Source organism: Gouania willdenowi, chromosome 16, assembly GCF_900634775.1.
Source record: "Gouania willdenowi chromosome 16, fGouWil2.1, whole genome shotgun sequence".
NCBI classification, from domain to species: Eukaryota; Metazoa; Chordata; class Actinopteri; order Blenniiformes; family Gobiesocidae; genus Gouania; species Gouania willdenowi.
This window is the reverse complement of record NC_041059.1, coordinates 23,545,301-23,561,562: the sequence shown is the minus strand read 5'-3', so window position 1 is coordinate 23,561,562 and position 16,262 is coordinate 23,545,301. Positions and strand designations below refer to the sequence as shown.

The following is a 16,262-nucleotide window of genomic DNA, read 5'->3' as shown; positions in this document are numbered from 1 at the left end:
CATGACATGAAAGTAGACATTTTAAACCTACTCTGTGGATAAAATCAAAGGGAATCTCCTCATAGTTTCAGTTTATTTTTAGCCAAATGCAGCTGAGGAACCTGAACTCACCAGCATTAATAACACACTGCACGTGTCGATAGATACACAAACATGGAATTTCGATTGCCACTACCGCAAGGCATTCATCTTGTGAAGTCATAACATCCCTCACTGAAGATCTGTGTTCACACAAGCTGCGTTTGTTTAGTGTGTGGTCGGCTGCAAATGAGCAACAGATGAAGGGAAGGAGGACGACAGCAGGACAGGAAGGGAGGAAGGAGGCGGGAGGACAGGGAATCCCTGCACATGATTATAGTGTTTACGGCATGTGGACAGTTGTTTGGCTAAGGTGTGTGTGTGTGTGTGGGTGGGTGGGTGGGTGGGGGTGTGTGGGACGGACAGGGACACACCTGGATTACACTGTTGTAACCCAGCAGCCACTGGCACTTTTCTACAGCCTCCGTTTCCCATGATTCCTGTCCCAGCCCCCCTGAGGGTAGGTCATGTAGACGACCAGTCCATAAACAGGCTCTCTTCATTTCTGCTTCCACATCTGTTGACCAAAAAACCAACACCTGTACATAGTTTACTGTTACGATGTATATTCTATTTGGATATTTTGCACTCGACAGGCGTAACACAAATCAGATTCTACTCGTCTATCGTTTTTCAAATGTGAAGCCATAGCCAGATGGTAATTGACCTGCTTTACAAGCTACCATAAAACACAGCTTGTAATATCACACATCTGTGCAAATATAGCAGATGATTAAATGTGTGTGGTAGAGGTTTATGGATGAATTCCTTCTGTTGAACTGTCCTGGTAAAAGAACCCAAAGTATTTTTATGGAATTGTATTTAAACTCTTAAGAAGCATTTAAGTCCTAATGGCAGAATTCTAAGAATCTAAAGACGTTTGTTGTGTCCTATCTGATTTGTTTGTATATGACAACAATTATAATTTGACTCATTAAATTTGGATAATTCGTTAACATTACAACATAAAGTAGTATCTTTCTGCCACAGTCCATGATGTCATTTTAGTTCAAGGTTAACTCAAGTTGTCCAGAACAAATTATACATAATGTATAGTGCTACAATAGCACATGTATTTTTGTAAGAAAGTCATCAAAACTAGACTAGAATAGAAAAGTACATAAATAAAGAATATACAAACTAAAGCCTGAGTTATTAATTGGTGCAGCCAATTTTAGCTGTCACTGATTAATCGAAATTGGTCAATACTCATTTAAATTTTTTTGCTGCGTGGAAATTCTGTGGCTCTTAATTGCTTTTTGCATGAACTGCCATGTTTTGAATCATCAGTAATGATTACTAAATGACAACAGTGGGAGAAGTCACTAGTTCATTGTTTACGCCTCATTTATCCATGTTTACTGTTTGCGATTTGTGCAACTTTATGGAAAAACTGTTTGCACAAGTTTGCCTTTTCTTATTCATCAGTGGCTTTACAGTCCTTATGTTGACAGTGTTAATAATTAAAATTCTTTATTTTAATTTAGTAGTGTGTGGGTATTATAAGAATGCGTATATATCCTGTGTATATCAAAGTTCTTATTTCGTATATTGACCGATATATCGGCTATCAACCTGCAGATACGATCAGATAAAATCCCATCACGTTTGTTAGTTTTCATTACTACATCATTAGAAATTTATCTTCCAGGATTTGACATGTGCTCCACAGGTATGAACCTTTTTGATGCATTTATGGACACATTACGAGGGTCTGAACTTGTTTAAAGCCTTAATTCTAGGGATGTAACGATTCACTCAACTCCCGATACGATTCGATTCACGATACTGGGTTCACGATACGATTCTCTCACGATTTATTTTACAAAATGGGACTGTAGACAAATTTTTTTTTGGGGAAAAAAACTAGAAAATACTGTACTATTTTCCTTTTATTTTTCATTGTCAAAAGAATTCCTTGATAAACAATTCAAAACAATGCAATTTAACTAAAAATAAATCTTGAATGAAATAAATAAAGTTATAATACAAATGAAAATGAAGCCTATTAATTTAAATTCTGGTTCTATGATAAACAATGCAAAACTGCATAATAGTTCTTTTTCTTTTTAAAAGTGCAACTGAAAATGTATTTTGTGCCTTAACAATTGGACTTTAAAAAAAACAAAAAAAAAACGTCATTGCACTGATTTACGTCATATTTGTTTGGACCAGCAGAGGGCGCTGGTAATACAGTGGTCGGTTGGCAGGCAGATATCTTGCAGTGAAGAAGAGAAGCTATGCTAGCAGACAGAGCTAATAGAAAAGCATGACTTTTACAGATATTCAAGTAATATTACAGATATTCTTTCGGTGTTAAAGGGGTAATGAATCATTTATTAACATATTTAAGAGTAGAAGGCGGCCAGACAGAAAATATTAGCAGACGCCGCCCACCGCCAACACTTGTGGATTCAATTTTCAAAAAATCGATATCAACCGTGATACCTATGAATCGATTTTTAACTGCCTTACGATTAATCGTTACATCCCTACTTAATTCACTGAAGAAGTTTCATTTGTCGTCAGAAAGAAAGCTCACAGCCAGTGCTGTCCTTCACACTGAGCTGAGCAGAAGCACCATGACCTGGATGACTGAGAACCTTCAGACACGCTCCACAATGCCCTGAGCACATGCTCTCTCTGTGAAACTCATCATGGGATGGAGAAAGACTTTGGAACATCCTATCAAACCCTTTCCTACTCGGAATATCTACACAAATTTAGAGTTATCTTATTTGTGTTTAAATTTTTATACATTTACTGAGCCGAAATAGAAGCTTTAGCGTCACTCAGAGCTGGTTGCACAGCAGGACATGGAAAACACCTGCTTTAAAGCACAGAGGCGTTTTTAGACAGAGTTTTTTTTCCTTCTTTTAACATGCAAGTCACAGAGACAGAGACAGAGAAGGGCTTTCAGTAACAACCATGTGGAGGCTTTAGAAACTACTGACCATGGATTTAGTCTCAAGTACCCCCATTCTCTTATTTCTGAATCCAAGTACCTCCTTTTTCTGACTACTACATTTCGCTCAGAATGCTACAGTGGATATAAAAAGTCTACACACCCCTGTTCAAATGCCAGGTTTTTGTGATGTAAAAAAAATGACACCAAGATAAATAACTTAATATGTGACCTATAACCTGTACAATGCAATTGAAAAATTAACTGAAACCATTAAAGGGGAAAAATAAAAAAAAAAACTTAAAATAACCTGGTTGCATAAACATGCACACCTTTAAACTATTACTTTGTTGCAGCACATTTGGCTTTTATTACAGCACTCAGTCTTTTTGGGTAAGAGTCAATCAGTGTCACAGCTTGATGAGGCAATATTTGCCCACTCTTTTATTCAAAACTGCTCCAAATCTGACAGATTACGAGGGCATCTCCTGTGCACAGCCCTCTTCAGATCGCCCCTCAGATGTTCAATGGGATTCAGGTCTGGACTCTGGCTGGCCCATTCCAAAACCTCAATCTTATTCTGGTGAAGCCATTCTTTAGTTGATTTGGCTGTGTGCTTAGGGTCATTGTCGTGTTGAAAGATAAAGTTCCTCTTCATCTTCATCTTTCTAACAGAAGCCCGAAGGTTTTGTGCCAACACTGCCTGGTATTTGGAACTGTTCATAATTTACTCCACCCTGACTAAGGCCCCAGTTCCAGTTGAAGAAAAACAGCCCCAAAGCATGATGCTGCCACCACCATGCTTCACTGTAGGTATGATGTTCTTTTGGTGATGAGCAGTGTTGTTTTTGTGCCAAATATACCTTTTGGAATTATGGCCAAAAAGTTCAACCTTGGTTTCATTGGACCATAACACATTTTCCCACATGTGTTTGGGAGAATTCAAATGTGTTTTTGCAAAATGAAGCCGAGCTTGGATGTTTTTCTTCGTAAGATAAGACTTCCGTCTTACCATCCTAACCCAGAGCCCAGACATATGAAGAAGACGGGAGACTGTTGTCACATGAACTACACAGCCAGTACTTGCCAGAAATTCCTGCAGCTCCTTCAATGTTGCCGTCGGCCTCTTTTCAGCCTCCCTGACCAGTTCTCGTCTCGTCTTGTCATCAATTTTGGACGGACGTCCTGTTCTTGGTAAAATCACTGTTGTGCCATATTTTCTCCACTTGATGATGACTGTCTTCACTGTGTTCCATGTTATATTTAATTCCTTGTTATAAGATGGTGTGCACACTTTTGCAACCTCATTCTCTCAGTTTTTTATTTATTATTATTATTTTATTTATTATTATTATTATTATTATTATTATAATTATTATTATTATTATTATTATTATTTATTGTACAGTTTATAAGTCACATTAAAGGTGGAAAAAGTTGTGAAATTATTTATCTTGGTGTCATTTATTTACATCACAAAACCTGGCATTTGAACAGGGGTGTGTAGACTTTTTATATCCACTGTATGTAAAAACAACTATAGAGCATAGTGATGCAATAAATGAGTGATAACACATTTAATTAATATTCTCATTTTGTAAATAAGTGGAAAGAAACAGAATTTAGTGCCTCCTGAATAAATGTAATTCTATAGTTTTTAATCATTTGCTGTCATGTCCTTCTTGATGTGGGACCAGGACTGACCTCATGTTCTAATAAAGGTCATTTCTATCATCATTTTGTGTTTATTGTGTCATTTTGTGTACTTTGTTGTTGTTTCAGTATATTTTTCTCTCGTGTGTTTTTAGTATTCAAATTATTATTTCTAATTGTGTGTGTGTGTCTGTTGTTGGTGTTGTTTGGTTGTTTCTTATGTCGTTTTGTATGTTTCTCTCTTATTTTGTGTATTTTGTAGTGATCTTGTGTATTTTTCTCTCAAACAACAACAACAAATACACAAAATGGTGTCATTTTGTGTATTTGTTGTTGTTGTTTGTGTGTTGCCGGTGTCACGGTCTGAGTTTACCTCTGTACTGAGATTATAACCCTAACCCTTACACAATCCGATAAACAAAAATAAACAAAAATGAAAGACAATTTTTTTTTTTTTTTTTTAGCAAAAATTCATTTTTCGATTGTGCGCATATGCACTTATGCATATACAATCTCAGTACGATGAACTCAGCACACGAGTACCGAAAATGTTTGGTATGATATTTTTTAACTGAAAATAAACATAAAACCCCATATTTTTAATGCTTTCATTTGTTAATGTATCTCTCTCTCTCTCTCTCAAGTACCCCCTGTAGTGCCATCTCGTACCCCTAGGGGTACACGTACCCCCATTTGAGAAACACTGCTGACAAGAGGATGGAACGAGCTGCAGGTTGGATGGGAGGGCTTTACGCTGCTCTCTCTCTCTCTCTCTCTCTCTCTCTCTCTCTCTCTCTCTCTCTCTCTCTCTCTCTCTCTCTCTCTCTCTCTCTGTGTGTCTGACTAACCAGAGAAACATCCAGCCCGGTCTGACTGAACTATAGCCGGATAGAAAGGCTCTTCTCTGGGAAGCAGCGACTGCAACAGCCTCTGGTGGACGCGGACCTGTGGGGGTTGATGACTGACTGAAGAGGTGAGAGCATCTTTATTCTTTTTTTTTTTTTTTAAAAATTTATTTATTATTATTTATTTATTTATTTTACCTCTGTGCACGTGTCAGACCGTGTCAGGTGCACATGCAGCGCAGGCACATTAAACGCGGTCCTTTGATTTAAAAACACATCCGCGTCTTTGAGCCAATTCTGACCAAATCCACTTAATCAAAGGCTTTTAGACAGCATCACAGGATCAACACCTCCAGACCAGGTGAGTTATTTATCATAAAGCATCGATCAGCTTTCAAAACCAATCCCAAACTTTATCTAAAAAATTGAAGTAATTAGTAATCTAATATAAGACTAAATAAATAGTTTTTTTTTGTGCGTGTGTGTGTGTGTAAACCTTGTTATTTCATACGTTATTGGTAATCATTAACATTATTGGTCATTCACTCTGTTTCTATGACTTACCTGTTGTGTGAAGGGTCTTTGCGGTTCATTCATTGAGGAAATCTGTACTCACTGTGTAAACACATGCAGAGAGGGAGACGCCTTCACACTGCTTTTTATTAACTAATCAACCAAGTTGCCCTTTGGATTGCCTGAAAAGCATCACACACATCAGAAACTTTTGCCTTGTATAGCCTGTAGTCCTCTCACAGAGAAACCTGTGCATTTCTTTGAGGCTGTCTGAAATTACTTCCTGTGTGCACATATGTGTGTGTTGGTACTTTTTCCTTATTTAATCATTTTCATTTATATATATATATATATATATATCTTCAGGCACTCTTTAGAGAAATGTCTTTTTTCGTTTTTCTCTAGAGTTTGCCTTTGATTATTAAAATGCATTGTCAGTTCTTTGCTCTTTTGCCTCTGAATTGAAGGATTTGGTTCTTCTTGCTGCAGCCCAGTGTTACTCCTCCATCAAGGCAGTAATCCATTTTCAAACAGCTTTTTTCTTTTTCGCCCGTGCTGTCTAATTTCTACGACTGCCGGCGGCAAGGTGGGTGTCCAGGAGGGAAGAGATAACATGTCTGTGTGTTCCCTTCTTGTAATAATGAGTGGCAGACCTGAAAGGAGAAGAGGAGGTGGTGGTGGAGGAGATGGCTGTGTATGGACCCGATGATGCAGGGAACAAAAGTATAAAGTGAGATAGTGATGGAGATAGAGGAGGAGATGACAGGTGCTGTTGTGTTTTCGTCCCTGTGCACACAATGGATTCATGTTTGGTTCCTCTCTGAGCTGTCAATCAAACTGCTGTCTGTCCTCACGCGGTGTTCTGTCAGCCTCTTTTTGATTTTTCATCTCAAACAAAGTCCTCCACTGTTTCGCCCCCAGCCTGATGTGAGTAGGCGGGGGCCTCGGCCACTGCTCTGCTGTCAGTCTAGACTGGTGGCTCTCTGCTTAGTGGCTGTGAAAAGTGGGGGTTTCCGCACAAATGACTGATTCCAGAGCAGTGACTTGGAGCTGTGGGCAAGGTGCAGGTCTGGCTGACCCACACAGAGTTTCACATAAGCTGAATGGCATCTGTGGAGCTCCAGTTGTTTACTTTTTCTCACTGTCAGCCTTACTTTTTTAACTTTGGACTTCCTAACTTTGTACTTTTTTCCCTCACCTTTCAGGTCTAGATCCCCAGTTGTGAGGATGTTGTCCACAGGGCAGATCAGGTGGTTTTTATGGGCTCAACTGGTGTTACTGGTTTCCTATGACTCCTGTCAGGCACAAAGTCAAGGTAAATTCAGTCTTATATCTTCTGTCTTCCACCCCCTTACCCCAATTTCAACTTCAGGTAGCAATACTCTGTTTGCATACTAAATATTCTGACTTCACTCAAATCAGATAATTTTCCACTTCCTCTCACCCTATTTGATCCCCCGCCTTCATTTATCCTTTCCTACATGAACCCTCGCCCCATCTAATCATCCAATCAGAATCGTCAGGGCCCATAATTATATCATCTTGTCATTTTACAAAGTTATCGCTGAAATATTTGCATCCTTGCAGTTGGGACTGCCTCTCTGCAGAGTGAGTTTCAATGAATCTGTTCTCTAACTATGCTTTGACAATTTGCTGCGCAAATGACTGCACAATGTGTATTACTTCAGCATGCTTTGCTATTAACCTCATGTTATTGTACTTCAGATACTGTAAGTGCAATACTTTGCACTTGTAGGAGAAAACTGTAAATGTATTGTTTTATTGCTGCGTATATAGTGTACCACACCAGAGATGGGCAACTTTAATCACAGTATGGGCCACAAAAAAAGGGGATTGTCTGATCCCAGGACCATATTATTAGCATTCAGAATGAGGACCAATCTGAGCATTATTACAGGAGAGGTCAAAGGGTTTGCATGTTTTTGTTGTTATTTTGGTTATTTTTTTTAATGTGTATGTCTCTGATGTCAAAAATGGGAAACAAATTTTGACAAAGTTTTAACCAAAGATAGACCTTAATGGCCGATTCCATAGAATTTGAGGAGATCCGATCCGATTTAGAAAATACTGACTCTGGATCAGTTTCAACAACCTCAGTTTGTAATTGATCAATCCTAATGGGATTTGACTCAATATTGTCGGGTTGGTTCTTCTTTAATCCCACAGAGTTTCATCTGGATCAGATCAGGATTGTGCTTTGCATCGCAATTTAATTTTTCTTTTTTGTGTTCATATATTTGCACCTACTCTATCAATATTAATAGCGATAGAAACAGTATATATATATATATAGTAATAGCCAGGATTTTTGGCTCTTGGCGGAGCTTTGTGCTCTTGTCCTTGAATGATATGAGCGATTTTTTTAAAATTAAGTAGTTAGTGTATTTTCACAGTTTTGTGTATGTTTTTGGGGGGAGTTTGTGCATTTACTTTTGGGGCCACATAAAATTGAACCGTGTGCCACATGTGGTCTCCCACCACCAGTTGCCTACGTCTGTACTGTATCGTCACTGGAAGACTAATGCAGATTTTGTTACACTGTGTGCGATAAGTGGATGAACAAGTGACCTGAAATAGGAACTACAGTTTCTCACTTATTTTTGTTGGCCAAGTTCACAAGGTTATTGTTCAAAATTTAGCCATTTGTATGTGGTGACAAAAATGTCACTTAAACAGGTCATATGTCACATTAATTACTGTGTTTTTGCCTAATAAGTGTTGGTATTAATGAAAGGTTTAATATATGCTGTTATGTTTGGTATCTTAATATAACTAAGGTATCTAAGAGCTGTTTTATGCTGTGTGTGCATATGTGTGTGTGTAAACAGCTGGATGAGTGAGCGTAGTTACATCTGGCAGGGTCAGACTAACTTTAGCTATCAGTGAAGTAATCAGAACAAAATGGCCCTGAGGGACACCCAAACATGTAGTTAGCTGACTCTGCTGCTGCTGCCGGTGTATGGGTGTGCGTGGGATTGTTACATTCCTTCCAGGATGTGGAGGTAGAGGTGTAAGAAAGAAGCAGCAAGTCTTTTGGTGAGTTTTGAAGTTGAAAACACAAAATGCTATGTTTGAATTAATTTACCAGATAAACTTGTGAAAATATTTTTGTACAATGAACACAAGTTTAGTTGGCCTTTAATCATTCCCCTACTCAGGTCTGTCCCCTCTATTCCCCTGTACTTTCCATCCCTTTGCTCTGCTCATCTTTAAATATTTTAAACCATTCTTTATTAAATTTACTGTTTCTTTAATCACAACATGCACACGTCTTTTAACATTTTTTTACACATCTTATGTCATGCATTTTACAGTAGACACAAATGAGAAAAAAAAAACTAAAACTTGAAGACAAGCTAAACCCCAACAACTTTTTCCTGCTAAAAACAAAAAGTGACGGCCCTCTATGGTTTCAAACTTAGCTATTACAATCACATTTTGCTATTGGCTGAGAATGGTGGTTTGTGATATTTTTGGCGGATTCTTACATCACGAACCACCACTGTTGGCCCCGCCCCTTCTATAAAAACTAGCACCTGTGGACTCTACAATTTGTGGTGAAAAGGTTAGATTGAGATAATTGTGAATAGAGAGATGCAGAGAGTATTAAGTAGGTAGTTAGCATAGCATAGCATAGCATAGCATAGCATAGCATAGCATAGCATAGATTGTTCTTTGGAGATATACAGTATAGTCTGCGTGTTTCTTAACTGATCCAGGAGCCCCGCCCATAATCAATTTCCCACTAGTGGCAGGTTAGTTTAATCCATGGGGGTTTATTTACACTTTAAGGACGATATTGCAAATCAGAGGAGGATTCAACCCCAGTGAGTCACCGCCACACATGGACGACCACCCAGGCACTAAAATAGCACGTACCGTTCAATCCTCTTATTATGGATCATGCAATGTCATTAATTAACGACCATTCTAAAGGTTAAGCTACAACATCTGGTCAGGGGGTTAGGTTTGTAGGTTTGTGGATTTGTGGATGTTCTACCAATGCAGCGTGTTTGTATATACAGGAGAGATGCCTTGAGTTCCTCCCACACGAAAAGTAGGCCAGCCTAAGACGTTCTGTCAAACACAAAGCAAATCATTTTAGATTCAAATGTAACTAGAAATGATTAAAGCAACAATGTGCAGTTGGTTGCAAACTTCAAATGATTTTTCACACAAGAGTCATTATCGGACATAATCATGGCTGTCCATTTAAATTTATATTATTCCACACTGATAGAAGTTTTCTTTGCTTTCCTCCCCCCACAACAAATTTTGCATGAACCACTTTTTGAAGCACCTCGGAGGAGAATACAATATACATTCAGTCCTACACGTGAATCTCCAGCTGCAGCAGATCTGTGCTCTTTTCCTCATGTCTGAGTGTGGGAACGCTGTGATACTGACCCTACTGAACAGAGTGGAAGCAGGAAGCAACAAAGTAAATCATTGTTTCCCTCTCAAGATACGCTGGCCTTCATAAGTATTCACCCAGATATGTGAATTACATTTTCAGTTTTGTCCCACGAGGATGAGAGTGACACTCCCTCAGTTGTCATTTCCTGTGAAAGTGTGGGATGAACGAAGCAAAAATAATGCGGAGGATGGATGTCAGTCACATGTGTATCCTTTTTCTGAGTTCTACACGGAAAATATAATCAAGCACAATTAGTTATTTAGTGGGGGTTTTTTTTGTGTGTGTATGTGCGTGTGAGTGCTTACCTTGTGCATTGGTAATTAATGTGATTGATTTTGTTGATTGGCTCTCAGCCTGGGTTAATAACGTGCTTTAGGACAAATCACAACAAACATCACTACAAATTATGTGCTCGAGAGCACGTTTGAATGATTATTTTGTGTGTGTGTGCGTGCGTGCGTGCGTGTGTGTGTGTGCACGTGTGGATTAGTATGAGGGACAGTGCTGTACAATGATTGCTGCCATAATGAACAGGGACAGGAGCCAATGATGAGAAATCCTTTCTTTCAGAGACAAAAGAGAGAACGAGATGAAGCAGCCTGTTTTGAATTTAAAAACCAGAGAGTTGGAAAAAGAACTGGGCTGTTGTCACCTTCCTGCTTGGCTGCTGTGGAGGATGATAAGGTTTGTCATCATTGTCGGTCATTTTGAGGCAAAGTGACGCATTGAATCACGACTGTGTAGGAGCCACGCATTTTGATTATTATGTGCATAATTTTCTTTGATTGTGAGGATTTTAAAAGGATACTCAACCCTAACGACTCTTATACATCGTAAACTATTAGACTATGATATGTAACCTTTACCAGCCAGAATGAGAAGCCGTTTAGAACTGCATATGCAATAAAAAGCACTGTAAACACACACATAATTTGATTACTCAAGAAAATACGCTATTCATGTAAGTCGAACTGGTATTACTTTAAAGGCAGTGGCTATCCGTGCGGTTGCCGTATCAATATACCGACATTCTATCTGTACGCATCGTTCTTATTTGGCCAGTTTAGGTCACGTGACTCAGACGAAACCTTACCCTAAACCTAACTCTAAACCTAAAAATTGTTGTGATTATGGGTTATAGGGGTGGGAAATATTAAGTTCATAGTAAGAAAGAAATAACCTAACAAGAACCACATGAACAAGCAAGGTGTAAGATGCAGACAGGATCCGCCTACATGGGCAAGCACAACCAAGAGGCTGGGATAGTGTAAAGCAGTGGTTACCAAACTGGGGGGTGGCTGACCTCATGACGGGGGAGGGGCTTATGAAGAAGAACAGCCTTGCTGAACATTGAGCATAACAAATAGAAAATAAATATTGACAAGAGTCACATATTTGGATTGAATTTTTCAACGTATTTATTCACATCACTTAATTATTTACTATATTTTTATACAAGTTAAAATTAGGGGTGTCCCGATCCGATATTGATATCGGGTATCTGTTCATTCAGAAAACAAATATCGGATTTTATCGGACTGCATCTAAAATCACCGACATATATTCTATTTATTCAATTGTAGAATACTGTAAATATTATGTTGAAGGTTAAAATGTATGTAACCAATTGGTTAATAATAAATGGGTCAGTTTATCTCATATCTACTGTTGTTCTCTGTTTGAGGTACCTTATCACTTCATCAAGCCTTTTCTAACATTCCACACTACAAAATAAGTCATAAAAGTATGTATGATTTGTGCTGATATCGTATCATATCGGAAGTGAAAAAGTTGTATCGGGACATCCTAGTTAAAATATATTTTTTTTTCCAACAATGTCTTTATTATTTTTTGCTTTACAACACACAACAACAGTACAACCTCCCAGACACACACCCGTGCTTCTGCTTCTTCAAAAAGAATGTCATGTTACTGGAGTGTACAGAGACATCCATATTTCCAAGAAAAAAAACAAAACAAAGGGTAACTAAAAAAATGAATATAAAACTCAAAAGGTATAGTCCCAAGTCCGATTAGTCTCATGAGTCCTCATTACGATCCTCGGATAGATTCAAACGTTCCACGTAGGTGATAAATGGCCTCCATATGGATTCAAACAAGTCACTTTTCCCTTTCAGAAGATACGTTCCAGTGGTAGAATTGTCAACATCTGTTTGGCCCATTGACCAATACTGGGAGCCCTACAGCTTTTCCAGTTCAGTGCAATCAGAAGCTTGGCTTGTAGTAAACCAATGTCAATAAGAATCCGTTCACATTTAGCGTGAGTGTAGCTTGAGTTAAGCTTTTTGAGATGATGTCTTCTAAAGTTTGTGTAACTGCATTCCAAAAAGACTGAATTACCCTACATCCCCAAATGCAGTGAAAAAGTGTACCCTTTTCTTCATTACACTTTGTACAAGTATCTGGAATGTCAGGGTTGTATTTATTCAATTTAACTGGAGTGATGTAAACTCTCATTAACCACTTATATTGCAGTATCCTTAACCTTGAGTTAATAGTTTGTTTTTGGGCTTTTATACAAACAGAACGCCATTCTTCAAGAGATAGATTAATTTCTAGGTCCTTTCTCCATGCCTCTAGTTTAATAGTTGAGTTCTCTGAAGAATTTGACGCCAATAAATTATAAAATTGTGAGATTGCTCCTTTTTTCGAATTGTCTTCAGTAACTAAGACCTCTAATTTAGATTTAAATGGTTTTAAAAGATTGCTTTGTTTTTTCTGAATAAAGTTTCTAAGTTGAAGATATTTAAAAAAGTATTTCCTATGTATATTATATTTATATTGAAGAGTTTCAAATGACATCATATCATCTGACCCTGCAGTGTATAAATCCTGAATTTTACCCAAACCATTTAGTGCCCATTGTTTAAACACTGCATCTGCTCTGCCTGGTTTAAATTCTTGGTTTGCCCATATCGGGCTCAGCTGTGACAGAGTAACTGGTTCTTTCATAAATTTTTTAGTATTGTACCATACTTTAACCATATTCTTAACAATTGGATTTGTGTTTTTTTTAAGTAGGTTAGCTTCTGAATCGGATAAAATATATAGAGGTAAAGATGGGCTTAAGACCCTATTTTCCATTTCTGTCCACTGGGGAGCATCTGTTGTACTGAAATAATACCTGACGGACCTAAGTTGCGCTGCCCAGTAATACCACATTATATTTGGACATTTCAGTCCTCCCTCGCCATGAGATAAATGAAGTAGGGACAGCCTTATCCTAGCTCTTTGGTTTTTCCATATGAAGCTTAGTATTAATGTTTCAATCTTCTTAAACCAAACATTTGGAGGTGGTAAGGGAATAGTCTGAAAGATGTACAGCAATTTGGGGAGTATATTCATTTTGTAAATGTTGATTCGACCAACCAGAGACATGGGTAGAGACATCCATCTATTAACGTTATCAGTTATTTCTTTAGTTACAGATTCATAATTATTTTGAACTATTAGATCCAAACTTGGGAGTATTTTAATTCCTAAATACGTAAACTGGTGGACTGAATGAAACTGTGAGGATACTACAGGAGGTGTATCTCTTTTTTTCTTGTCCAGCAGGAGAATAGAGGAGTTAGATCTATTTATAGTATAACCTGAGATATGACCAAACTCATCGATTAGTTGTAGCAAGGCGGGGATAGATTTATCTAGTTGAGAGAGAAATAATATTATGTCATCCGCGTATAATGAGAGTCTATGTTCTACTTGATCAACTACAATTCCAGAAATATGTGTATGTGCACGTACTGCTATGGCTAGTGGTTCCAATGAGTGAACAGGAGAGGTGACAGGGGGCAGCCCTGCCTACACCCACGCATTATTTTAATTGGAGTAGACACATTTTAGTTTGTCAGAATTTCTGCCGTGGGATTTATATAGAGTAACTGAACCCACCTGCGGAACGTTTCTCCATATCCAAATCGTGACAATACATTGAAAAGATAAGGCCACTCAACCCTATCGAATGCCTTCTCAGCATCAAGAGAGAGGAGCGCCCCATCTGCAGCATTGTCAGAGCCATGAATAACATTAAGGACCCTACGTACATTGTGCAGACCTTGGCGACCCAAAACAAAACCATTTTGATCTCTATGGATAACTGTCGGAAGGGAGTCTTGTAAACGCATTGCCAGCAATTTACAGAGTATTTTTAAATCTGAGTTAAGCAAACTTATTGGCCTCATATTACCACATTTATCATTAGGTTTCCCTGGTTTAGGTAAGAGAACAATTAATGCGCGAGTCATCAAGTCAGGAAGGCTACCATTATTAAATGCTTCTAGATACATTTCTAGCATCGGCTTTATTATTTTATTTAAGAATTTCTTATAAAAGTCAATTGGGAACCCATCAGGACCACCTTTCTTTCCAAGTCGCATATTGTCAATCACCCTTTTTATTTCTTCTTCACTAATATCGGCTTCCAGCTGTTCATTAAAATCATCTGTAATAGTGGGAATAGATAATTTATCCAGAAATGCATTATGTAGACCAAAGTCTACACCTTCCTTAGAATCATACAGTTTTCCAAAATAATTTTTAAACTCTATATTTATTTCCTTTGGGTCCACTACAGTCATTCCATTTACATTTATTATTGAGGTAATGGTTTTTTGAGCCTCCAGTTGTCTAATTTGCCAAGCTAAGATTTTGCCAGGCTTCTCTCCTTGCTCATAAAAAGTTTGATTGAGCCTTATGATATTAGAAGTCACCCGGTCTGCAGATTCTTTATTATACTCGGCTTTTAACAGTAACAATTCTTTTTCTGCCACTGGATTTTTATTTTTGAAAACCTGTTCCTCTAATGTTTTTATTTTCTCTTCCAATTGAATTTTTTTTTTTTGTGAATCCTTAGACTTTGATGATGTAAAGAAATTATATGCCCCCTTAGAACGGCCTTAAAGGCCTCCCACCTGATACAGGCTGTGGTTTGTGTAGTGTTCATGTCAAAATATTCATCGATTTTATCTCCTACGTATTTAAGGAATTCCTTATCCTTAAGCCATTTTAGGTGCAGGCACCATCTAGGGGGGTCCGACCTAAGATCCTTATGGGAATATACAATACTACAGGGAGAGTGGTCTGATACTGTTATACTGTCGTAGTAACAGGTAATTATATTAGGTAATAACTCTGCTGAAATTAGAAAGTAATCTATGCAAGAATATGAGTTAAAAGTTTTAGAATGGCAAGAATACATTATGTCAATGGGTTTACGATGACGCCAAATATATATATATATATATATATATATATTTAAGTCCTTCATAAAGTCCTGGATGACATCCCTACTTTTATGACGAGTTAAGTCAGTCCCAGTTGATCTGTCTAAAGTAGGGTTCAAAACACAGTTCCAATCCCCACCAATGATGGTTTTTCCTGAGAGAGATGAAATGGTTAGAAAGAGATTTGTGAAAAATTGATCATCATCTATATTAGGCCCATAAACATTTACCAAATTGATTTTTTCATGTAAAATAAGTCCTTGAATTACTAAATATCTACCAAATTTATCCATAATAACATTTGTGACCTGGAAAGGAACCAATTTATGAATTAAAATAATAACACCTCTTGCATTTGAAGTAAATGAGGCTGCATACAGACTTCAACTGCCACCTTCTGCTTATGTTTATATTATCGTCTTCTAAAGTATGGGTCTCTTGTAAAAAAAAAAAACTATTTTAGACTCCATATCTTTCAACTTGTTCATGACCTGTTTGATTTTTTTTACACCATTCAAGCCTCTGCAATTCCAGGAAGTACATTTAACTTGTGTCATTTAAACATAATGTAAACAACATTACAC

General features: G+C 37.7%; 1 protein-coding gene across 4 annotated transcripts in view; it reads left to right on the top strand.

Moving 5' to 3' along the window:
- Positions 1-5,473: 5,473 nt before the first annotated feature.
- The window catches only part of col14a1a (collagen, type XIV, alpha 1a), a 167,416-nt gene continuing 156,627 nt past the window's right edge, over positions 5,474-16,262 (top strand). For all 4 annotated transcript variants that reach the window (XM_028471081.1, XM_028471079.1, XM_028471080.1 and 1 more), the window contains exons 1-2: positions 5,474-5,609; positions 7,200-7,309. In XM_028471081.1, the coding sequence (XP_028326882.1) occupies positions 7,222-7,309 (88 nt within the window). In that variant the 5' untranslated portion in view covers positions 5,474-5,609; positions 7,200-7,221. The remainder of the gene's footprint in view (positions 5,610-7,199; positions 7,310-16,262) is intronic.